Source organism: Crocodylus porosus, unplaced genomic scaffold, assembly GCF_001723895.1.
Source record: "Crocodylus porosus isolate Cpor-Errol unplaced genomic scaffold, CroPor_comp1, whole genome shotgun sequence".
NCBI lineage: Eukaryota > Metazoa > Chordata > Crocodylia > Crocodylidae > Crocodylus > Crocodylus porosus.
The window spans coordinates 4,151,553-4,177,997 of NW_017728947.1; the positions used below are offsets into that span (position 1 = coordinate 4,151,553).

At 47.7% G+C, this 26,445-nt stretch overlaps 1 protein-coding gene across 1 annotated transcript in view; it reads right to left on the reverse strand.

Annotated features, from left to right (window-relative positions):
• Positions 1–15,176: 15,176 nt before the first annotated feature.
• Positions 15,177–26,445, reverse strand: part of CTSD (cathepsin D) — a 36,549-nt gene continuing 25,280 nt past the window's right edge. The window contains exons 5-9 of the mRNA XM_019551656.1: positions 24,269–24,468; positions 22,371–22,493; positions 20,852–20,996; positions 18,741–18,839; positions 15,177–18,258 (exon numbers count right to left, since the gene is read on the reverse strand). Coding sequence (XP_019407201.1) covers positions 18,097–18,258; positions 18,741–18,839; positions 20,852–20,996; positions 22,371–22,493; positions 24,269–24,468 — 729 coding nt within the window. The 3' untranslated portion in view covers positions 15,177–18,096. The remainder of the gene's footprint in view (positions 18,259–18,740; positions 18,840–20,851; positions 20,997–22,370; positions 22,494–24,268; positions 24,469–26,445) is intronic.

A 26,445-nucleotide genomic window follows, 5' to 3' on the forward strand; every position in this document is an offset into this window, starting at 1 on the left:
ACTGGTGCACTCCAGCCAGCCTCCACGTCTCATGTATCAGAATCCCCATGCTTTGAAAATGGTGGCAGGGCACTTTAACTAAAGTTTGTTCAAATCAAACCATAGAACCATAGACGTCAGATCAGAAGGGAACTTGTAGATCTTCAAGGCCGAGCCCCTGCCTGGGCGGGAGAAAAAAATGGGCTCAAATGATCCCAGCCAGGTAGGCATCAAGCCTCCTCTTAAAGACCCCCAGGGTAGGAGCCAGCACCACTTCCCTAGGAAGTTGGTTCCAGATCCTAGCTGCCCTAACTGTGAAGTAGTTCTTATGGATGTCTAATCTAAACCTACTCTCCAACAACTTGTGGCCGTTATTCCTTGTTATGCCAGGGGGTGCAAGGGGAAACAAGGTCTCTCCCAAACCCTTCTGGTCCCCCCTAGTGAGTTTATAGATGGTCACCAGGTCCCCCTCAGCCTTCCCTTGTGAAGGCTAAAAAGGTTCAGGTCCCGCAGTCTTTCATTGCAGGGTCTGCCCTGTTGTCCCCGGATCATGTGGGTGGCCCTCCTCTGGACCCTCTCCATGTTGTCCACATCCCTCCTGAAGTGGGGCACACAGAACTGGACACAGTACTCCAGCTGTGGCCTGACCAGTGCTGCATAGAGGGGGAGGATCACCTTCTTGTCCCTGCTAGAGATGCACCTGTGGATGCACGACAAGGTCCGGTTAGCCCTGCCAACCGTGACCTCGTCTTGTCGGCCCATGTTCATCTTGGAGTCAATAATGACTCCAAGATCCCTTTCTGCCTCCATGCTCTCAAGAAGGGAGTTTCCCATCTTATAAGTGTGCTGCGGGTTACTACTGCCCAAGTGCAGCACCCTGCACTTGTCAGTATTGAAACACATCCCGGTTTTGCCAGCCCACCCCTGTAACCTATCCAGGTCTTGCTGCAGTCTTTCCCTCCCTACTAGCGTGCTCACCTCACCCCACATTTTAGTATCGTCAGCAAATTTAAACAGGGTGCTTTTTACCCCATCGTCCAAATTGCTGATAAAGAAATTGAACAGTGCAGGCCCAAGGACCGAGCCCTGGGGGACTCCGCTGCCCACTTCCCCCCAGGTCGAATATGACCCATCCACCACCACCCTCTGAGTGTGATTCTTCAGCCAATCTGCAATCCATCTGACTGTGTAGGCATCAATGCCATAGTCGCCTAGTTTTTTAATGAGGATGGGGTAGGAGACGGTGTCAAAGGCCTTGCTAAAGTCCAGAAAGACTACGTCCACAGAGACACCTGCATCCAGTGCTTTTGTGACCTGATCATAAAAGGCAATCAGGTTGGTCTGACATGTCCTACCCCTAATGAAACTGTGCTGGTTGCCCTTGAGCATCATCTCTGAGGCCGGCCCATCACAAATGTGCTCCATGATGATCTTCTCAAAGAAGACTGAGGTAAGACTGACGGGCCTATAGTTGCCCGGGTCCTCCCTCCTCCCTTTTTTAAAGATGGGGACCATGTTGCCTATCTTTCAATCATCTGGCACCTGGCCCGAGCACCACGAGCACTCGTAAAACCATGTCAAAGGCCCTGCAGTAACCCTTGCTAGCTCCCTCAACACCTTGGGGTGGAGAGCATCTGGACCTGCTGGTTTGAACACGTTCAGCTCCTCCAAAAGCTCTCTAACCCGGTCCTCCCCAACCTGAGGTCTGGAGGTGTTCCCCTCAAGTCCATCTTGCATCACGGTGGGGAGGTCCTGGTCCCTGCGCAAGAAAATGGAGGTGAAGAATTGGTTAAAGAGGTCTGCTTTCTCCTGTGGCACAACCACCAGATTGCCCAGCGTATCTTGTAGAGGCCTCCTTTTTCCCGGTGCCTTCTTCATCCTCCTATATTCACTATATACTATATTCCTATATTCTTCACCCTATATATTTGAAAAAGGACTTTTTATTATCTTTGATCTTGGACACTACTCCTAGCTCTATGTCTGCTTTAGCTTTCCTGACAGCCACCCTACAGGCCTGAGAAGAGGAGGTATACTCCTCTTTGGAGATAGCACCCCCCTTCCACCGGGTGTATGCTGCCTTTTTGGCAATCAGGCATTCCCGGATGCCCTTGGTGAGCCAGGGGGGCTTTCGGGCACTCCTGCCCCCCCTTGCTTTTTGTTGGGATGGTCACCCCTTGCGCCCTGAGTATCGTCTCCTTAAGGAACGACCATTCATCTTGGGCACTGAGCTCCTCTGCTCTCGAGAACCCCAGCGCCTCTCCCACTAATCTCAACTCATTGAAGTTGGCCCTCTTGAAGTCTAGGACTACCGCCTTGCTGCAGGCCCTTGACACCCGGTGCTGGATGGTGAATTCCAGCAAGTGATGATTGCTATCACCCAGGTGGTCAAGGACCTGGAGGCCCCTTACCAGGTCATCGCCTCTGGCTAGGACCAGGTCCAACAGGGCATTTCCTCTGACGGGACTGTGCACCTCCTGAATTAGGTGGAGGTCCTGTATCTCAGCCAGGAACCTCCTGGAACAGTCTGACCTAGCTGACTGTTCCTCCCAGTAGATATCCAGGTAATTTAAATCACCCATGACAACTACATCTCTTGCCTTAAGTGCCTCTGCAAGCTGGCCCGAAAATTCCCGGTCCAGCTCCTCCTTGTTCAAGGAGTTTTAAACAAAGCACCCCCATCCTGAAGTGCTGATACATGAGACTCTTAATTTGAGTGGCTCTCAGAGCTGCTCTAATTACAGCTCCCCCCCACCGACCTGGAGCACATAAAAACACTCTAACCACAAGATTTCTTGCATCTTCAGCTGAAGCCCACATCATCACTCTTGGTGACAGGTAGTGGACTCAGAGAATGTATGCTGACTCCCAGTATCACAGCTGGTGGGGAGACCACACCAGCAAGTCACGGTAGTAACTCCAGCTTTCTCTGAAGCAAGCGAAGACCCTGGGCCCAGATAAATGAGTGTCCTAACCTGTTTGGTTCAGAGGATGGGAGCTGCATTTTGTGACTTTGGGTAGAGAAAAGAAAAGGGAAACAGGTAAAAATGACAAGACACTTGTGTTCAAATATTAAGTGACAACAGATGGTGAGCCATGAAGATGAACAGAAAAAGACTGGGTCGGAAGTCACGAGTATAGCATTTTCAAAGGAAAGGGACACCTCTCCAAATGCTTTTAGCCTATTAATAAAAGTGATTGGGACAGCAGGAGGAAGACTTCCTTCCCTAGTGTAGCTCCTTTTAGGTAAGGAGGTTTCTGTGTTGCCATCACATTGGTTTAACTGCTGGTGCAGAGCTGTGCTGGATAAAAATGGGGAACTAGTCTGTTGATTTAACTCAGGGATATATTAATGGGCAACGGAGGTGTGCGCTGATGCATATCTTTTTCTGCCAAGATGAATGTTATGTACATAAGATGCAAGTCCTTCACAAGAGGCTAATAAGGAAACTGAGGTAGCTAAGATGAGAGGTAAAATCCCCCTGAGAATAGGAGACTGGCTGAGACAGAAAGCAAAGAGTAGAACTGCTGGAAGGTATCAATTTCTGCTATCAAACAAGCTATCAAACATCTGATCTATAGACAAACCTATGGGTAAGGCCAACAGGTGAGCATCTTTCTTTCCTTAATGCTAGATGGAAGGAGCAATGCAGTCTCTTTTTGTGGTGCAATTGCTGGAAACAAAAAAAAGTCACTGCCCAAGGCAAGGGGCTTTGTAGCTAAGCCCGTTTGGAAACTATGCTGACTTGCAAATGTAGAGCCTACAAGATGGTTTGGTAGGTCCTGTGTGGGTCTAACATGAAGAAAAGGGAGCTGAGAGAGAAAACCAGCAGGCAGAGAGAGAAGCCATTATTTACAAGTGCCTGAGAAGAAGCAGAGACATTAAAGTTTTTGGAGCATAGAAGTGACTAGAGGGACAGACATTGAAACAGTGAGGGAGGAAACTGCCTGCTTTTGCTTGTTCCTACTGGGTTCAAGGAAATAGGACTTTGTGTATGTTCATTGGAAACGAGTGAGATTGCATCAAACAACGACCTGACTCATGCCATCCATTTTCTCTCTTAATGGAAACAAACTGAGAGGCCCCAAATATAAGCTAACTGCTTTGGGCAATAGAAAAATAGAGTCAATTTTCAGCACAGTGAAAAATTACCAGCCGAGACCTATGAGGTTCCATATAAAGAACTGTGTCTTTAAATACAGTCATTAACGATCTGGAAAATGAGGTAAACAATGAAGTGGCAAAGCATGCAGATGAGAAGCAAGTATTTAGATTAGTCCAGCCCAAAGAAGCCTGTGGGGGACTTCAGAGAAACCTACCAAAGCTAAGTGAATGAGTAGAAGACTAGGGTTGCCAATCGCTGCAGTGTAATGCAGAATGGCAGAGATCATTTAAACTACTCAAAGGGCTGGCTTCTGGGGGTAACTGTAGATGGTTTAAGCAAAACCTCTACTCAATGTGCAGCCGTGGTGATAAAAAACAAAGCTGTATAAGGATGTATAGGGAATATACTGGAATGCAGGACTGAAAATGTTATGCTCAAAGGTAATACTTACTTGCATTAGGGGAACCGGAGATCCAAAGGCAATCACAACTCTCCTTACAGCCAAAAGGTGTGCCAAATACTTTCTTTCAGGCTCAAGAAAAGGAGAAATCAGGCCCCTCTACATAGTCACAACCAATATAATAAATAGGCCACATGGTAAGAGGTCTGAGGCATGGCATCTTCCTAGATGGTGAACAGGGGGTAGGAGACTGGTCACAGTTAGAGGCCATGCCAAGAGAAGGAGCTGTGAGTGTGAACCTGAAAGAGCAGATGGACAGGGCATCCTGGGCACCGGTCACACTGGAATGGGGAACTTGGGGATTTATGAGCAAGGAAAGTGCCTGCTCTTTGGTTTTACTGTGTTCATGCAAACAGAGATCTGAGTATGTTCACTGTAAATAGACAAGGTTATGCCAAGAAAACCCCCAGCTCCTGATATAATTGACTTCTCCTCATAACAAAGAAAAACCCTTCAAAACCCCAACTGCAAAGTGCTAAGGGCAAAGAGGCAACAAGATCACAGTGCCGTTATGTCCATCAGTGGGCTGCCTATCTAATGCTGAGCCTGGGCTCCCTCCCCCATACAGCGAGTCTGTTGTGTTGCTAAAGATAACAGAGGAGACAGTTTATTCCTGTGAGAAACCCAGACAGAGAATGCCTCAATGCTGATCTCTATGAGAAAGGGATGGGAACAAGATAGCCTCTCAGTGATGCACAACCACCTCCTTGTTCCTAACTAGGCAGCCTCAGCTCTTTGTGCCTCTGAGCTTCCTAGCAGTGTCACTTCGGGCTGTGATTTTATTGGAGCCTGTGAGCCTGGGCATGGCTGTCTCGTGTGCTGTGTTCATACAGACCAGCTGTTTACGAGGCACGGAGATCTTGAAGCCAATAGAGTGGTAACACCCTGACTTACTCTGGCTTGGGCCAGTGAGATAGCAGGTGTGTTACTGGGTACATAGAGCTTATCTCAGCTTGACAGACTGGCCCACACTGGAAAGGGAAAGTGAACTGCCAGACTCCACAGGGGCTGTACAGGGCTTCAAGAAGCAACAGGCTGTAGGAGAGCAGGAGCTCAAAGACAGCCTCCGTCCCCTCTTTGAACTCATCCCCACCCTGCTGACAAGGCCTGTTCTCTCCTGCTCCCTTTGGCTGAGGACTTGCAGGGGGAGTGGATCCAGGATTTCTCAAAGAGTGGGGAGGGAGCAGCACCCTACATTGCAGGGCTAGCTGCACCTCCCCTGCTCCCTGCCTCCCCGCCCTCCTTTCTCCCCATCCCCCTGCAGTAGCCTCCAGGGACTTTGTCAAGTTCCTAAGGCAGATGAAAATCCCCCCTCCCTTCCCCTTCATGCTCAAAGGCACATGCCCTGCCCTCCCCTGCCCTTGCTCCCTCTTTTGCGGCTACTGTTTCCCCTGCTGTCCAGGGGACACTCCAGAACTGCTTCTGTCCGCTGCCTCTGGGCTGAGCAGGAGGGGGCGCTCTGCTAGGGACAGGGGCTGGACAGCAGCAGTAGGGATGGGTGTGTGGGGGGGTCTTCCTCCACATACCTGTTATCAGGGGACCAGGCAGGGAAGGGAAAACTACTTTCCCACCACACTATTGCTGCTGCTCTTGTCCCCAGGTAAGCACTCCCCCACCCCCTCATAAAGCCCATCTGGGTGGGGCAAAAGGGCTTCCCTCACCCTGGGGACTAGGAGGAAAGCATCAATGGCTGGTAGAGAAGGGAGGACGTGGGGAAGGGGCATGCTTATGAGCACCAAAGGGAAGGGAAAGGGGTTTTCACCTGCTTCAGGGACTTAGAAAAGACCCCAGAGACTCCTGCAGTGCACTTCAATCCAAAAGGAGTGCAGCTGCACCACTGCACCCTCCCTGGATTTGCTCCTGGGAGAGACAGTCTCCTTGGCCTCGGTGTCAACACCACAGCAGTCCCCACCAGCAGGGAGAAGTCTTTGCAAAGGGGAATCCCTGGTTGGTGCCTTTAGCTTTTCTGGGCAGCTGAGAAACCAGGTGGAGCTGGAGTGCACATAGCGCAGGGGTGGGCAAAATGCAGCCGGGGGGCCCGATGCAGCCCGCCAGGCCATTCTATCCAGCCTGCGGGGCTCCTAAAAAATTTAGAAAATTAATATTTATCTGCCCTTGGCTGCCTATCATGCGGCCCTCAATGGCTTGCCAAAACTCGGTAAGCAGTCCTCTGCCCAAAATAATTGCCTGCCCTTGACATTGGGAGAACACGAGGGAGCCTCCTAGGTGGCTGTTTGAATGACCTTACTTTCTGCCTTCGGCAAGGCAAGTAGTGCAGGTCAACTGAGATTCTGACCAGGCTTTAGGAGTCAATTTGAGCCTCCTCATTTGGGAAAGGTAGATTTTTAGGGGTGCATGATGATAGGTTATCATGATGATAGGCTATCATCACATAAAGAGCTGTGGCCATACATAATAACAACATGAAGGAACATTCACTGGGATCTAGAGAAGGAGCCTCAGAGGGAAGGGTCACCGCCGCATCAGGGCCAATGATTGCAGAACGTAAGATCGTAAGGTTGGTGGCAGAACATAAGGCTGTAATTCCACCTGAGAAGGGTGGGGAAACCATCAAAAGCTGTGTGACAAATGCTTGACTCACAGAAGCCCTGAGGAGCAGTCTCTTCCTCCACTTTCATTGCAGACACTGTTCCCTTCTTTGACTCTTTCAGAATTATACCTCTGTAATGATCTCGTGATCTCATTACAACCTGAATGCCGGCAGTTTGCAAGAGTCCCTAAAGGCCCTTTGTACCAAAGGATACTTGAAATACCACAGGCTCTTGGGAACCATGGGCCCAGGTGCCAGCGCCACCGACTCAGCCCTTCGTCCTCCCAGCGAATTCAATAGGCCAGATAAACAGGTGAGCTGCACACTGGAGAGCAGAGAATAGGCACAGAATGGTGCCCTATGCCTGTCCCCTTTCCCTGCAAAGTTCGGAGATGATGTGCCACTCCTCTTTTTCCGGTCCTTTTGCATTTTCAGAGTGCTATAAAAGGGTCTCAACACACCTGAAAATTGGTTGAATGTGTCCTATGGGATTTGCTATGTACTCATAAGGATTTTGTCTGTTACCCTCAAAACCAAGATCCTGCCTGCTTTCCCTAGATACAGTGACACTAAAAAAGAATACCTACCAGTCTCTGATTCCATGACCAAAAAAGTCAGCCCATTTAGTACTGTGCATCAACTGGCTGTTATTGTGCACCCAGAGATGGCTGCCTTTCAGTAATGCTACATGTGGGATAAATGGGGCTTGATCTGCAGCCCGCTAAATCAGTGGGAATCTTCCCATTACACTTGTGGGTGCTGGATTAGGCTCAGAATTTGCAAAGCATTGTAGGATCTTTTCTTAATTATCATTACTAATGCTTTCAGACAGCAACAATTCTAAACTATAAATGGGTATATGATCAAGGTCACCTGACTATGGAACCTAATATCAGAAACAAGATTATTTCCGAACATTAGAAATCATGAGTCAAGCCCTCTAACATTAGCTATCATTAAATATCATGAGACATCATTAAATATGAGAATTTTAAATGTATATATATTTAGAAGTCTTGTGATGTGTATATGTCCTTTTAATACCTGCATATATACATACACACACACATAGATATGACACACACACATAGCTATATAGAGACATATAGATATACATTTCTATATGTGTGTGTGTGTGTGTGTGTGTGTGTGTGTCTTTTTAATTTGCCTCCTGGTGGCTGAGGCATTAGGAATTACATATCCAAGGTTTTTTCCACAATCAGGAGGACTAAAAGATTTTTCTTTTTCAAAATGAAAGCTGCAGTGTTGGTTTGTTTGCATTTTGGTATCAGCCTGGCTTCCCAGCCATGGACCAGGACTCTAGTGTGCTTTACAAACTCAGAACAAGAAGATGGTCCTTGTCACTAAGAGATTCTTCTGAACTCCCTTTTTATAGAGGAGAGCTTTAGAGTGATCACATGTCTGAGATTCGCACATTGGCAACGCTGTGTATAAAGTCCTGTCTCAAAAATCTTGGCTAGAACCAGGTTAGCAGCCTGGGGAGAGTTCCACAGGCCTGCTTTCCTCACCTTTTTGTGGAGAGGAGACACAGCAGTGAGCAGCCGGTTCCCCTTCCTTATCCTGGCACTCTGAGATTCTCTATAACAGTTTCTGAGCCTGCTGCACTGTAATACGATTTCAAAGCTTGGAAAGGCAAGTTCCCCCACTCCTCCCACGATTTTCTCTCTCTTGTCCTCTAGCTGTTAGGCTGCTTTCCACTTCCTTTCTCCTCCCAAAGGAATCTAAAATAAATACATCAAAGCTGAGAAAGAAAAGAGAAACCCAGCAACCTCAAAACAAAAGTGCTTAGTCATTTGGAATAAAATTATTTCCAAAGGCAACCAATTGTCTTGTAGGGGCTGTACCAACTATCTGAGCATCTTGATTTGATGAGCAAGGGGCCAGGTTTTCCATTTGCTTATACATTTTTGGATTGATATAACAGTATGAACCAAAGTTGATTCATTACCTAATAAGAATTTGGCAGTTAATTGACTTGCAGGAGGGTAAGTGAGAGGAGGAAAAGGCACAGGAAGAGGATGCTTGGTGCTCACATCACATGTCTGCTGTTCTGTCCATGTTGCCATGATAATATTTATCGTTGTTTTAGTGGATAATGTCCTAAAGAGTCAGCCGCCAAAGATGGCAAGTGGATCAAGTTCTGCAGAAAGAGAATGGGGGCGAGGGGGAAGGAAACCAAGGCTAATGTTTAACACTACATCAACACATGTAATGAAACAGTGTGGTGAAGTAGGATCTGGGCTGTGAGGGTCTCAGGCCTTCTGGAGGGTGGAGAACCTTTAGTCAGGTGTCCACAACAATGACAGTAGGTGCAGACTAGTTGTGAGTCGTATCCTATGGGTACAGTCTGACGGATTTCAGCTTATTTAGCTATGGCCACCTGAGTAGTCAGGGCTCCCAGTGGTGGCTGCAGGATCTTGTTCAAGGTCAACTCTAAGCAGTCCAAAACTCTATTAACTAAAACTTTGCATTGGTGTTGTGTGATGTTCACTTGCAACAATACAAGTTGCATGCAGAGCTTGATGCATGAGCACAGCATGGCATCTGCAGGGCAAGAACACATATGGAGAGCACCCCAAAGGTTTGGGAAATCACCCAAAACTTTCACCGAGTCAGAGGGAAGGAGAACTAGACCATACAACCTACCCACACTGTCTCCTAAGCCCATTTTCCCTTTTACCTTTGTCATCTTCTAGGAGCAGTCTTGTCAATCAGCTTTGGTGTAAGTGGTGAACTACTGGCAGACACACTGGCCTCTTCCAGTTAGACGCCAGGTCTCTTCCCTTCTCCCACTATACCATGAGCCATCCCCTCAGGTCTTCTCCTTCCTGTTATTTTAATGGCCGAATTTTCTGAAGTAATTGTGGGTGCTCAAGACCTCTGAAGATCCACTCTTTCAGCTCCACTGCCCCTCTCCCACAACCAGCCATGGCCCTCATATCTGCCTGGGCTCCCACCTTTCAGCCTTTTCCGGTTCCCCTGAGAGGAACTGAGCTGGGGAAAGCTGCCACCTTCCTATGGTGAAACCATTCAGGCAAAGGGGGCAGGCCATGGAAAAGTTACTGCTTCTGGCAACAGCAACACTTTCTAGCGGTGAGATGAAAGGACACATGTGGGTACAAAACCCTCTTCAGTTCCAGCTGCCTAGAAAACAGTGAGATCTGCAGACATATGGGAAAAGGTCAGTGGCTGAGAGGTAGAAAGCCCCAGCGCAGGGGGTGGCAATATTTTTGGGCTGAGTGTCAAAAACATCCCAACCTCACCTTGTAAGATGTTGGCATGTGAGGGGAAAGCTGCGAAAGGCCTGATCCTTATTGTGGAAGTACAGCCCTGGCCTCTTCCCCATTGTCTGCCTCAAGGCACATTTGTCAAGCAAAATGCCTTTGCGTGCCATGCTCTGGCACCTGTGGCAGAAGTTGCTGACCCCTGCCCTAGTCTGTATTTGCTGGATCACACTGGGGCAAAGATATGCTGGAAAGGCAGAGAGCAGGGAGGACTCAGAGGACATGTGCTGCCTGAGCAAATGGCTGTTTACCACTCTTTTTTAAAATTATTATTATTGTTTATATTGCAGCAGCGCTCCCCTAGCCCTCATCCTGGACAGGACCCCATTGGGCAGAGCACTGCACGCACAACAAAATGAGAGTCCTTGCCCCCAAGGATCTGACAATCCCTTTTGTATTCCAGGGACTCCAACTGCTGGCCAGTCCCATTTTCAAACCCAAAGGTTACTCACTGTAATGTTAGCACCATCAGCAGAGCTGGCCTTAGGGGTGAGTGACATGGGCAACCACCCAGGGTGCCACACACACACACACACACTGTGAGCAGCCTGCGCTTACAGCAGTGCTCTCCCTACCACCCCACTCCAGCTGATCCCTGCCCCAGGCAGGAGGAGCAGTGCCCAGCTCAGCCTCCCCCCTGCCTCCAGCTGCTGCCCGCCTTCCTGATCCAGTATTGCCAACCCCACTGTCAAAAACCATGAGACAAACTCTTAAAAATCAAGAGATTTGGAGTGTAAATAATGAAATGCTATTTTTGAAGTGTGTGTGCATGGCTCCCAGGGCAAAGGCAGGAGGGTGCAGAGCCCCAGCCTGCACCAAGCAGCCTGACTCTGCCCTGCACATGAATCTGGGGGGCACATGTTTGCTATTCCCCTCCCCCCGACTCTGGGGCCCCATTCACCTCAGCCCCTGCCCCACACCCTCCCTCCCCATGGTGGGCCTCAGTCTGTCCCCTCCCCAGACTTGCCAGCTTGGCACTCTCTACATGCTCCAGAAGAAAAAATCCCAAGATTTGATCTCTCTTTCTGGAGACCATGAATCAGAGTTTATTTGACTTGGAAATTGGGAGTCTCATGATTTTTCATGAGAGTTGGCAGTACTGCTGATGCACCATGCTGCTCTGCCTCCCTGCCACACTTGTCCCTGTGCCTCTGCCTGCAGCAGTGCCACTGACTTGGGGGCTGGGGCCAGGGCAGAGTGCCAAAATACAAGTTTGGCCAGGGCACCATTTTCCCCAAGCCTGGCTGTGACCACCAGTGATGACTGAAGAACACTCAGTAATTTATTTTCCACCTTCTTCTTTATGGAGGGTTGCTTATTTTGTTGGGTCTCTCTCTCCTTGGACACTGTTTGGGCTCAGAGCCTGCTGTTAGATCTGTGGACAGTTCCAGATATTTGGGCTTACACCATTTGTGCTGGGCTTCAGGCAGTTTCCGCACTGACCATAGGGAGCCCTGAAACTTGATTCTCATTCAGCCAGACTGTAATGCCTCAGTTGCAAACACTGCAGGGAACATCTGAATCCAGACAAGAAGTGATTTCTGGAAGCAACGAGGCATGTTTAACATCACTGCTCCCTTACTTCTTTTCACACCTCTTCTTCCCTCCACCTCGGAGTCCATTTAGGCCCCAGTTCTCTGCCATCTGCATGGGTCTGTGTCAGGAACTCTTCCCTTGGAGTTGGTATAACAAGGTCTTTAAGGCAGGAAGCAACCCCTCATTTATATTAATAAGCATTTGGCAATCAATTGCATTTTTTTTCTCTCGGGGTATGAAGAAACAGCAGACGGAGGGTTGGGATTTTGGTGGATCTTTGCAGCCAGTCTTTTTGTATTGTTATCTGTTTTAATAAGGGCAAGGAGGATTAGGTGGGTAAGCACTGAACTGGGACTAGAGAGATAAAAACTCCATTTCTTGCTCCATCCCAGACTCCTTTTGTCCTTGGGCAAATCACGTAATTCTTTGTATTCTCAGTTCCTCATGTGTCAAAGGAAACAATACCACATTGTTTTGTATATACTGCACAAGGATTTTTAATGTTCTTTAAGTTTTACTCTGTATTTGTACAGGACCTAGTGCAAAGAGGCTTTACCCTTGTTTACCACCCCAGTACCAGCAGCAATAATACTAAGGTGCACAGAGAATAGGGTGGCTTTTTCAGGCAACTGAATAAATAAATAAATGTTGTTCTTCTCCACCAGGCCCTTCAACTCTATAAATTGGGGACTGAGCTAATAGACTCACAGAAAGACTTTGGGATGTGTACTACTGTACCTCTGATACAAGATCCCAGGTTTCTAACCCTAGCTCACTCTTAGTAGGACTGGTTTATGCCATTCTTCTAGCACAAAATAGTTTCAAAGCCACCAGATATTGGAAGATTAGCCTGCTGTAGGCATGTGATCCAGTGGGCAGAGCCAATATGATGTCACCCCCTTTCAGAGGGCAAGAGATTACAAGTGGTGGAGCATTTCCTAGTGGAAGCCAGTACAGGGGAGCTGATATTGTGCTGACCTAACCCTCAGGGGATCAGGGTTCTGGTTCCTGGCTCTGCCATTAGCCTGACAAGTCGTTCTGGTTTTTTCAACTATAAAATGTGGGTAATGATACTGTCTACCTTCAGCAACTGCACTATTACAAAAGGCCCTTTGGAGCCTCTGGCATGCTGTTAGAACAATCCTCGCATGGATTAGGCTATGGCAGACAGACATGTCAAAGATACAGCTTGCAGAGCACATCCTGCTTCTGGAGCCCTCTCATCTGGCCTGCAGCACTGCCTTTGGGTCTTGGGTCAGTGTGCTGTATGTAGCATGTGCTGGCCTTGGGCCTGTGTAGCAAGCAGAGACTATGTGGTATGGGCTGCACATGGTGCAGAGGCTGGAGCTGGCAGAGGCGGTACACAGCACATAGGGCCAGCCTTGAGCAAGCACTGCATGTGGCATCCACCCTGGAGCAGCCCTGCTTGCTGGATCCAGGACCAGTCCATGGGCCTGATCCAGATCCAGCACATGGTGCCTGTGCCAAAACAGCACTACTTGCAACATGTGCCCCAGACTGGGCCTGCATGCTACATCCAGATGGGTCCCAAACCCCTGCACACTGGATGAGTTTGACACCCCCAGGATATAGCCAGCTTCGCAGATGCACTAGAGTAAAGCTTGCAGTAGGGCTAGAGCTCATATTGGGCTAAGTTGCGCTAGGCTGGCACTACAAAGCTGTCATTTTTCAGACTAAAACACAACACAAGACAATAACTCCCTTCCTGCTTCTCGCCCCAACAGCTGAGAAGTAGGCCTTTGGAAAGCCACATGCTTTGGTCTGCCCCAGATTGTAGACAGCCTGAACCCTTATCTCTGACAGATGTGAAGAGTCTTATTCAGGGGTGTGCTAACTTGGATACCCACTTGTGACAAAAGATACCAACACTTAACTCTCTCACAATTGAGCAAACTGAAGTAAAGACAGGAGAACATCGGGAATGCTCTGCACAACCTGCTTTTGGTCACATAAATGCTGTATGGTGTTGCCTTGTGCCCATTTCCCACTTGAGACCTCTGAACTGAAAGGCCAGAGGGAAGAAAAGAATTAAGGACACTTAAGCCCCATCCCAGAGGAGCCACCCTGAGAGAGCCTAGTGGGACACAAAACCTGCAAAGAAGGGAAGTAGTCCGAGAAGCCTTTAAGGCTGTATTTTGCCCAGTCTAGGTATCGGCCTCTTCCTTGATGCCTCAGGGGACACCCACTGAAGTTTTGAGAATTTCCTTTTCAATTCCATCCCCAAATGACTTTAAAAAGTACTGTATTCCCGCTCCATCCTGCTGCAGAATCTCCCACTGCAACCAACTGAGGCATGGGTGCATTTATTTCTGCTGGAGGTGAGGGGGCTAAGATGATGGCCCCTCTAACAGCATAACCAGAACAGAGCAGTCCTCATAGGGGTGGATGCAGGCTATCCTCACCTTTCCATCCTCCCCCAGGAGCCGTGTGCCAGCTGCGCCGCCAGGTGAGGGGCTCTGGCCCACCTGCAGCAGTGGGGGCAGTGGCACAGAGTTGTGCCGCCACTGCTGCTAGGTGGCATGGCTGGCACAGGGCTTCCTGGGGGAAGGCAGCAGGACAGAGAGCCCCAAGCATCCCACATCTGCCCCACGCACAAGTCTGGAAGGCATATGCCCCTCCCATGCCCCACTCCCTGGGAGCGCATACAGCAGCAGGGAGCTGCCCATGGCTGTCCTGCTCCCCACCCCAGCTCTGGACCCCATACACCACCCTGACCAGACAGCACCCCCCAGGCCCAGGCCCAGCCCCAGCCCCACTCCTTCTTCCCCCCTACATTGACTTACCTGCAGGCAGCTGGAAAAGCTATTCTCCACTACTGCCTGGGGCTGTATTCCTGGCCGCGTGCATGTGCATGCGCATCTCATTCCCCACAGCTCCTTGCAGGCTGAAACTGCCAGCTTGCAAGGAGAAACCTAATGTTTCCTTGTGCTTTTCCACGGTGAACAGAAAACCTGGATCCCTGCATGATACTGGGAATCTGGGACAAATGCTATCCCAGAGTCATGCAGCCCAGGACTAGGACTTGATGTTCCCATTTCGGGACTGTCCCTCCCAATTAGGGACAGGTGGTCACCCTACTCACTTCCCAAGGGAGGCCAGGGCCTTCGGGCCCTCATGTACTTGGCACCTATGGATTAAGGTACCATATGTGTGCATGCACACAGATGCACACTTCCTTATCAACCCAAAGCCTAAGAAGATGAATCTCTCTCTCAAGGTAAGGGAGAAAAAAAAAAATTATATATTTTTATTTCAACTTTCCATGAGACAACAATTCTGACAGCAAGTTTGCTAGCCCCAAAATTAAAGTCACACAGCATTTAGCGTTCACATTGAAAAAGCAGGCAAGACAATGGCAGACGGGCAGGGGGAGGAAGAGTCTCACACCGTGGTTTCACAATCTTTGTATTGCAAATACATTATGTCAAATAAAATGCTCCCCCAGCCTGGCCAAAGGCAGATGTCTTTTAGAGCTTTCCCATGGGGCAGAATCTTCCCTCAGATTTTAATGTTTTCTATGTTTAAGGACAGACAACAGCCCAATCTTATCACCTCTGAGTTACTAGAGGGTGTACATTTTAAGTCATACATCTTACTGTGGGGTAAGCTGAATCCTGAATAAATTCTGAACTAGCAGCTAATTCTCTGCCAGATTTTTCCCACCTGAAGCCCAATTAATGGGAACCTGCAACCAAAAAACCTGCTTTGTTTCAGTTGCCATAGCAGATAAAAGTCTCCAGCAGAAATAGGAATCAGCAGAACTAATAAGCTCTGGGCCCTTGATCAATTTGAAAATGGGGTTCTCTGGGAAGCACATGAATATCTGTATTTGATGTGGGTTTTGTTTTTGTTTTTAAAGTGACCTCCTCTTGCCCTTTAGCTGTAACAGATGCCTTTAGGCTTCTAATCCAGGGCTGCAGTTAAGGATAGGCAGGAAGGAGGAAGCTCTGGGAGCAGCACATGGATTATTCCTAGGGCTTTAGATTACACCTGCAGTCACAGCTGCTTTGGCTAGGCCTCTCCCTGTGGGTGAGGAATAGCAGTGATCCTATATGTCAAATACAACCCATCAGAGCCCAAGTCCAACCCTGTTAGCAAACTCAGAGCGGGGATAAAGGGCCAGAAAAGGGTGGAGCTTAGCACTGGATGTCAGCTGGGTCCTTGCCTTTTTCTGTCCCTGAACACCAAGCTCCAAGTTGGTTCAGTCCTGGGAAGACAATGGATCCACTCTCCTTTGACAGGTTTCCACCTACCCAAACCCATGCCTTTAACCTGCTACCTTATCTGCTACTGCCTGGGCGAAATCCTGCTCCGATGAAGTCATCGGCAAGACTCATGTCAACTTCACTGGAGTTAGGATTTCACCCATTAGGTCTCTCCCAATCCCTGCACCACAATAATTATTATTTACATTGCTTTACATCCTCAGCAAGTAAAGGATTTGATTCATTATCTCTATGTTCTACCTTTCAGCTCTGTGACTTTGCTCTTGCTAGCAATATGTTTGGGGCCTCACTCCAAGCCTAATGATGTCCACTGGAGTCTCTCCCTTTGCTCACCAGGCCTTGGAGCATTCTTCCACATGCCCTCATTTAAAATCCATTTTTACCCAACTTCCTGCCACCAACCCCAATGTGCACTTTCTGCTCAGGACTGTGGCTTTTTGTTGGTCTTTTCTTAGTTACAGCCCAACTGCGTTCACAGCTTCTGCGTGTACAGACCCTTGCACAGTGTGGGTAAAGAGAGAGTCTGCACGCACAACTAAGCCCTTAGATTGTAAGCTCCACAGAGCTGGGAAACACCTCATTCTTTTTGAGAAGCCTGGCATACATTTACAGGACTCTTCAAGGTTTTTCATAAGGAAGCTACAGTACTGAGTAAGGAGTGTAGAGCAGAGATAAGTTGGCTTCAAAAGGTTCAGAGACTGTCTGAGAGAAGCAAACGGAACGTCAGATGCTTCCCGATGCCTCTGATCTGGAGGCCTTTCAGCTCTCTCATATACGACTGCTAATCAATCTAATTTTGATCCATCCGAAAATACTACAAAACATAATTTTCCAAGAGCAACTATATGGGGTAGAAGTGCCTCCATTCCCTTTGATTTTCAATGGGATCTAGGCTTAAAAAAAATAAAGAAAAGGAAAGAAAAAATATTACCCCCAGATCCAGGTCTGGATTAAGTAAGTAAATCCTGATACTCAAGAAAACTTAGAAGAGGCAGAAAAAGTAACCACACTTAAGACAATTTGGGTCCTCTATTTACCCAAACTGGTTTGCTTGACCTCACGGGTGAACACAGGCCTTTGTAGATACAAGTTTGGTGACCACTATCAAAAACTTACCACAACCCCCCTTCCTAGTTCTACTCCCTGAAGGTTTCTGCAATCTGGAGCTGCTATTTTCATCACTGCCCAGTTAGGTATGTGAGATACTCCAACAGAGGTGGATACTCACAATTATATGTTCTTATTATGTGCCACCATGGACATGGGAAAGAAGATGAAAGCATTTTTATTCTAGACCTTGACAGAAGGATTTTAAGGGATCTCTCACATAATAAGCTGACTATGTCCTCCATTGCAGCACAGTAAAATCTCTCCCACCACAAATCACATTAAGAATGTTGAACTAGAACAAGCTTATTGAAAACCACTGTACCGATTACTTCCTCATCTATTTGAGATCAACTGTTGAGACAAACTCGGCTCCTCTCCCCACAATCAGCCTACGAAGGAACTGAAAGTTTGAGTATGTAAAAGCCAAACAGTAAATGCCAAGACTGTGTTATCAGCATGGTTTCTCAGCAGGAGGAATGGAATCATTGTGTGGATCTAATAAGCTGTGTCGCTTATTTGTGCAATTAGTGCCTGGAATCAAGAGTGGGAAGTGTTCAGCATTGACAGTTGATGTTAAAAACAAAATGCTGGAAGACTTAACAACAGGGCAGGAGATTACTCTATGCTGAGTCATCATCAACTAGAGTGGTCTTATTAAGAGAGGGCAAACATTAGCTAGCAGGGCACTAATGATTTTTTTCCTTTTCATTTTAAATCTATTTCCATTTTCTCATTTGCTGGTAATCACTCTCTACAGCTCCAATGTTCGAGAGGGTGTGGTAAGGGGAGTTGCGGTGGGTACTCAGTTGCACTTGGCAAAGCCAACAGCTTCATTATCACGGTCAAAGACCGTGTAGTACGGGCCAATGAAGACATCTCCCAGGATCCAGAGTGGGCCTCCAGGAGGTGGAATATCTAGGGCTGAAAATCCGCTGAGGCAGATGGTTTCTCCTTGTACAGTAACCTACGGAAAGAGAAAAGACATGTTAAAAGAAGACTGAATCTTCTTTTTCCCTTCAGCCCAAAGGCCCACTTGACAGACCCAGTTGAAAACCTGAGTCTACACAGTGAGAGAGGGAATTATTGAAAGCAATCATCATCAATATCCACTGTGACAAGGCCTGGCCTTAAGCCATCAAAAACCTAATGATAGAGAGAGTATGATAGTATAGTGGACTTGATCCACATATGCATCTATCAGATGCAATATCCATGGCTATACTAAGTGGTCTCATGCTACTGCAACATGCCAAGAGCGCTCTCCACAGATCCACTAGCCTAGAGCCAGCACGATGAAGTGAAGTCCGTGCTGCACTGCAGTTACTGGCAACACTACTGTTTGGTTCAGCGGAGCAAGGATCTCACCCATTGCAACATTTTCTTGGGGCCTAGCGAAAGTGGATAGCATAGAAGAAGGGAGGCAGGTGAAGGGTGCTTGGGACTTACTTTGAAGACGTATTGCTCTCCGGTGAGCTGATGGGGCTTTCCTCCCAGCACAAGAGAGACGGGAGGAAGTGTCGGCACCTTCTCACAAGGGATCACATACTGAAAAGGAAACAGCAATAGTACACTGAGGAGTGAAACCAGAGCTACGTAAAGGCTTCTGCCTACTCATGCTGAGGAAAAGGTAGTTCCTCTGGGCGATATCCATGTCTACTTCCACCTCCAGACAACCCCCTTCTGACAGTTTAAAAATGACAGCCAAAGCCAACTACTGCCCTCTGGCCTTAAGCCAAATTCAAATGAGGTTGGAGAGGGGTTTGGAGAGGAAGGGTGTCCCTTTAATAGATGGGCTCTGCATAGTTCAATGCAGCAGGGGACACAGATCAAGAGGCAGCATATCCCAATGGTGAGGGCACTGGATTTTGAGGTAGACACCCAGGTTCCCAGCTTTGCTTCCCACCTACCATGTAATCTTGGGCAAGGCACCTTGCGTCTCTGCCCACTTCTCATCAGGCTGTCTAATTAAAAAACGAAACAGCCTGATGCCCAGCCTTGGAGTTCTTCAGAGTAGGAACTCTCTTTCTATAACAGGGGTGGGGAGCTAGTCTTATTTGAAGCCTTTAAGAGCTATTGGACTATAAGTGAGGATAGAGGCATGAAGTCATGGAAGACTGGAAGCAGAACAGGAGGACAAACAGGAGATCAAGTCCATTGGTGCCTCACACTGCTTTTTTTCAGACCCTATTTTGGCAATGGGGCTTACAGAGCCCTCCATGTTTAAGGAGATTTCTCAAGGTCTTGTGCTAATTACACTTATAGATTATCTTAGCATCTAGCAAAGATGGATTTAAGGAGTGGCTATCAAGCTCAGAGACAGCTGCTTTAACTGCTAAACACAAGTTGAACACAAGCACTGTCACTCTGCAGCAGGGAGCATCTCATCCCTTTGCACAGCAAAATAGGTTTAAGAACTCCAGGCTCTTTAAAAAAAAGAATGAAAACAGACATGTTTCTTCAAGTAGAAACAAACACCTTTGAGATCAGTCTAATAGCTTAGGTCAACCTCCATTATTAATGAAAGTTTGAGTGGCATAGAGGAGTCCTGAAGGGGGACAGGTCCAGAGAGATCATTGCAATGCATGCCCCACTGTCCTAGGAGAAAGACTTATGGAAGTTAGTAAAGTTGAACCCTGCAGTGATCTATAGAGGTTATTTTATAGATCTCTACCAAAGAATGAGATTTTTAACCTTCACTGGAGAATTTCGGAATGGAGATGCAGATGCGATTCATTATCAGGTTTCATCAGATCATTTAAAAATGAAAAAAGGAAGAGAGAACCACCCACTGGATTCTACCTGACTTTAGTATAGAAGTCCTTTAACATCAGCATAACCCCCTTCCTCGAGTTTCCAAGGAGGGTACTTGGGATCCAACTACAAAAGGATGTGGGGAGGACATTAGTCTCCAGTCCACTCCATCACTAGCTGCTTCAGTCTTCATTTATGTAGGACTAGGGTCATCACGGTCCAGGAGCTACAGTTTCTCGGTAGCAACTGGCTCCTTCCTCACCGAGAAAGAGGTCAGGTTCCGAAGCAGGAGAAAATCTAAGTGCACTGATTGCTGTTTGGAATTGACAAGCTGCTGCCCAGAAGTCTGTATGCAGCACTGCAAGATGCCCAGCCCATGCCTCACTATGGCAGAGATGCAGCAAGTCGCTGCCCCAAGAGGCTGGTAGTCTAGAGGCAAGAGCAGGCAGGATGCAGAACAAATCTAGACTGAGTTTATTCTGGGACCTACATGGGACAGGTGTATGCTCAGGGGTGATATGCTCACAGTTGTCTCCCTGCCTATTCGTCAGTAGTCTCTCTCAAGTGCATAGGGACAGGCTTGAACAAAGGAGGTGAAAGGAGGCTGTTGGCACAAGGAATGGGGAGGTGGGCAGAGAAGAGGAAAAAGTAGAAGATCTACAGAACATGGAGAAGAGGCCTGGCATTAATATGTTGAAAGAGGGGGAGAAGCCAGTGCCAAGGTTCAAAGGAGGAGATGATGCCTGGGACCTTGACACCAAGGAAGAAGAGGCAACTCTAAAACACCCCTGCCTAAGACTTATTACCTGTCCTTTAATGAGTGGTTTAGCTCCAATGGCCTTCTGCAGTTCCTTCACTTCCTCTGTTGGTCCAGTGATGAGGGAAGTTCCTGTATCCACAATAGCTTCACATCCTCCCTTGCACAGTGTCGGCCCATTGGCAACATTCAACCTACGCACAGAAGATTCCCAGTTCCCAGGCACGCATGTAAGGGTGTGTGGGAGAGAAGGAGACACCTTTGTTCAGCTGGAGTGGAATTTGCACATATAAAAACAACCAGCTACCAGAGACAAAGCTTTAACAGAACTGCATAAAAACCACATGCTAACATGGACTGGAGAAGGCAGAAATAAAACCCCCCGGAGTGTGAACATTCAGAAGTCCCGATCCAGCATAAAAGCTGAACTCCAGGTATGCGAGTAGTCCCACCTGACATCAGTGACAGTACTTCTGAGCTGGCAGCTGCACTTGTGCTTTGCTGGGCAAGAACCATGGCTCTGCTTCCCTAGAGCCTGCACAGAGGGCTAGGGGGGGGCAATAGGTGGGCAAAGCAACTTTTTGCTTTGTACTCTTGCTGTTTTACATGCTCTTCAGGTAAAGAGCCTAGGGCAAGCATGGAAGGCTGGAGCCTGTCATCTCAGCAAGTGGGAGCCAGAAGCCCTGGATGGTGAGGCATTAAGTCTCACATTCTTTGGCATTTTCCCTGCAGATATTTTATTTCCATGTTTACAGGGGAATAATACACATTATATTGTTATAATGTGTATTACTGTGAGAAGCAAAGGGTTAAAGGACTAAATAACATTTCCATCTTGAGAGGAGAGCAATCACCTACTTAAGTATATTAGGTAGGTGATGGGGGGGCTGGCTGGGTCTAGGCTCACATTAAATACCCCAGTCCTTTGTGCTCATGTGAAAACCTCTCAGCCAAGGGTTCCAAGTCACTTTGCAAAAACTAGAGAACCTGGGGATAATTGCACTTAAAAACTGTGTCCCAGGGAGGAGCAAGGAAGGGAGGTACTGGAGATCTTTGGATAAAAGGCACTCTGTAATTACAGGCTGCTATTAAATCCTCACCACATGGCAGAATTTAGAATAGGACTCAGGGCTTCCTGGCTCACAGCTCAGCCCACTCAATCATGTTCATTCTCTCTGGCTCTCCCCTGAACAATGCCGAGTGATTACTAGTGTGCGTCCATGCTAAGAGGGCCTGTCAGTCAAGTACTGAATTTTTTGGGTCTTGTTCTGTCCCTGCACATATGCAGGCAGTTCTGATGCTTCATCCCCACTAGGGGCATCAGCCATCCATACAGCAAACTACTTGGGAGGCAAGTGAGGCTGCTAGGACCCACAATTTGGTGGGATTTCACCTACTTGAAACTAAGATAACAGTAGTCTGTTGTAGAAGGCCAAAGGCTGGGCTAGAGATTAGACATTTCCTCTTGGCTAGTCTAGTTCTGTTCTGGGTTACGAGCCTCTGGAACAGGTTCCAGCCTTAGGGTGTGCGCGTGTCTGTGCAAGTAATCAAAAACCGGAGGAACTCACTGGTCCATGTGAATTTGCCAGTATGCTGAACGAGTGACATTCACCCAGTTGAAGTCACCACTGTAATACTTGGGGTCAGTGCCCCCCAGCAGCAGCTCCCCTCCAGGCTGAGCTGTTGGGTCCCTGAAAAAGAAAAACAGAAGGTCTATTCAGTTCAAGGGTGGAGGTGGGAACACGCCTCCTCTGACCATCTTCCCCCCAACTGCCAGGGAGCACTTCAGACAGGTGCAGGGGACAGTAATGAAAAAGCAGGATGCTGATACGAAAAGGTCCACCAGAGGTTAAGGCTTAGGGAAGGTGGTGTGTGGATTTATAGAAGGAGACTTTAGAAGCTGCCCAAGGGCCAAGATATTCTGTCACAATTTCATCTAGCCTCAGCTACATACCTTTAATGCTGAGATCCAAATAAACTCCTTACATGCCAGGAGAAGGCAAATGGAAGATAGCTCACTGATCAGTGACAGCCCAAAGCTAACCAGCTTGTTTAACCAGTAGCTGCAGGTGTCTTCTTCTTTGTCTGGGTGACTGGAGTGAGGGGAAGTTAGGAAGATAGTGTGCGGTGGCAGGAGCAGGACGAGTACCTGTACAAAGCACGGAGCTAAAACCCCCCATTCCACTAATAATGAGGGACTATTTCTATGTGGTTGGGGGTGAGGGGGAAAGAGGAAGGAAAACAGATGCAGCTGACTATGATGTTATCAGTGCCCGACTCTGTTGCAGCCACCAGCCCACAGAACTGAATTCAAGGTTACTGTAAGACAAGAAGGCTACTGAGCAGATGTGAGGAAGTATGGTGACGGAGGGCATGGGGGAAGTGAGCTGGCTTTTTAGCTGCGAGAATTAAAAAAAAAAAAAAGATAGGATGCTTTTCAGCCAGAGGAGTTTGAATTTCTCAAGGCAGAAGACTTGCTCGGAGTATCAGCACCTCCTCATGCCATTGTCCCTCTCTTCTCCATGCCCCTTCACCTGCTTGGAACCTACACACAACCATTATCCACCAAGGAGCTCATAGCCCAGCACATAACCCCCTCTTCAAAAATCAAAACCCAATTCTACGTCTCCTCATGCTGTTCTAAGAGCAGCGGAATTCCACACACCAATATAAAGGCAGTGGAAGATCAGGCCTTTTGAAAGGCCTAGAAGCAAGATCCATCAAGTACTGTATGTGTATTGCCCATGTGGACAAACCCAAACCAGTTCCCTCTATTTTCAAATACTGGGTTGGGCTCATCTAGCCGGAGCCCAATACTTCATTGCTCTGTGTAGTCACCGACACCTATAAGGACACAAAGAGCCTCCGTTCTGATTGAAGGGCGAAGCAGTAGAGAAATGCAGGGTGAGCCAGTGGGAAAGGAGAGCCTAACTGGGAGAGGAGAATTTTCTTGTCCAGTGACAATCAGGCCATTTGCTTCAAAGCTCCCCTGGCAGGGTTTGCATTAATTTGTCCCGTGTCAGGAACACTGTAGAGATGTAATAAAGGGCCAGGTGATAAACTGGTGTAAGGTAGCACAGCTCCAGTGATGGAGTCATACTGGTTTATATCAGATGGGACAAGGACCAGAGAATTTAAATATCAGCCTGCTGATAAAAACAGTTAGGGAGAGACTCTAGAGTGGAAGCAAGCTCCCCACACCTCCTTCAAAAAGAGCGTAAAGTTCAGAGACAGACCATATGACACAAATAGGATTTGGGGGCCAAATCGCACAGCAACACCAGCTTGCATACAGCTGCACCCAATTACATTTGCTGGGGATGTGGCTCAGAGTTAGAATCAAGCTAGGATTAGGCTGGATTAGGATTTGGCAATAAAAAAAAAAAAAAGAGGCCTCCAGTAAATGAAGAGAACTAGAACCTCTTGCCCTCGCAGGCAAACTCTGTACTACCCAAACCCCATTCACCTGTTCAAGTAGAAGGAAAAGATGTTCTTCTCTATCAGCTGCTGGCTCATGACATTGTCAAAGAAGGGCGTGACTTTTTGCACTGAGATCTTTGGGAATGCCATGCCCAGGATGCCATCAAACTTGGCAGCGATGAACGTTACGCCAGGCTGCTTGACTGCTTCACCAAAGATCTGGTCCTTGACTTTTAAGTCACCAAGCTGAGAGAAGGGAGATAAAAATATGCAGTTGAAAAGAGCATCTCTGGACAGGGATAGGAGAAGCTGCTTTCCTAGAAACAGAAGGAGACCATAAGTCAATCCTCATCCCCACCCCTGTTTCTGGTTGTATCAGGGGTATAATATAACTGCTCACACTTGGGGTCCCAAGCTAGGAGACCATGATGCAAGCACAGGCCATTGAGGATGTGCCTCCTGCCTAGAGTGAGCAAAAAATAACTGGTTCCTTGCAACTCTCAAGCCAGAAATGCTCACATTACCTTTCCTGGGTCAGATGTTCTGCTGTAGCACCCCTTGTTCCATCTCCTCCATGTGCAAGATGAGACTTCCCAGCTTATTGTTACCCAGCACCTCTATGACACTGCTTGAGAAGCCCACTGCCCCCTTCCCAGTCCCTGCTCCAGTGGAGAGCCTCCCACCTTCATTCCCTCTCCATCTCTGCTCTTTGCATGTCTGACCACATGGGTGGAATTCACCCCCCTTGCTGTCTCCCAGTCCTTGCTCTCTCCACCCTGCCACTAGCCAGCTGGTTCCCAAGTCCTATAGCCTGTAGTAGGCCAGCCTGCCCTGCACTTATTCTCCCCGTTACTACCTGATAGTCACTACTTATTTGCCTTTACCACTTCACCACTCCCTTCCTGGCTTCCTCTGGCTTCTTGTTATTTACTGCATTGCATTCAAGCTCCTGATTTCTAGCCACAAGGCCCTCCAGTCTTGTTCACACCTACAATCACACCTTTTTACTCTATTGTCTCTCAAGCTTTAGTGCTTGCCTCATGCTGCTTCTACATCTCAAGTAGCCTCTCCTCCTTCAAGAATCCCAATCCCTCATCGCTTTGTCTACAACTTCTCATCACTGCAACTTCCCTTCTCAACTGTTGGCCTCTGTGGCATGTTTGTCCACTTTCTGCTGCAAGGCCATCAGAGCAAGGTATCTTTCTCATGTGTCCTTATGGACCCACTTAAATCCTTTGAGACCAGAGATGGCAAATATTCCCAGCTGGGAATAGGTTCCCCTTCAGCTAAGTAGCCACAAAAGAAGCTGGAATGAAAGTACTACACTGGGGTAGCAGGAATGGCAAACTGCCAGTCAGGCAGATGTGAATTTAAGGTCAGATATTGTGTGCCAGGCACCAGGGCTGGCACACTTTTTTTTTTTTTTTTTTTTTATTAAAACCATTTTATTAGAAACATTTGTAATAGGAAAGCTGCAATCTTTTGCTTTCTTATGGTGTTCATATCCAACTCACAAACTAGGGGAGCTCCCCTGCCAGCTTTCACCCAATGGGGAGATGGCTTTGGGGTTCTCTTTAGCAGTTCCTAAAGCCTTAAAAGCAAGTCACAGGTGCCTTTGCTAATGAGACTGGGATGCTTTCAGCATCCCAGTTGTTCCTCAGCAGTCCACCCAGGATGAGTCAGTCTCCAAACAGCAGCATCACAGCGAGAGAAGTCCCACCCTGGAATGAAGAGCTCAGTTCCCTTAGCTGACATGAGAAAATAACCCCTCTAACTAGGTCCCCCTTGTTTGGGCAAGGGTAGTTGTGCACATGTGAAGAAATGCATGGTAGTGGCACAGGGAGCTTTTATACGAATTGTACAGCAAGTATGGCAATACCAAGTGTCATTTAAAATGAAGCACTAAAAGCCATGAACAGGATGTGGGGCAGAAGGCCTGAGACGTGCATCCTGTGTCACATGCTTCAGTAGTCAGTTATACAGTGCAATCTGCAGGAGCGATTACTACACCAACCTGACCCTTCAATTCTTTTTACCAGAAATTAAATATTTGAAGAGCTAAATCCCCTATTGGCCTGAACCAGCTGGAACATCACCTGGAACATGTTTGGAGGCACCAGACAATTTTCTCTTTCAGTTCTGAAAGCTGCATTCCAGAAAATTACCTAGTTACATCCCTGACTGAACAGTTATGCCCATGAGTAACTGCCTCTGAGCAGTCTC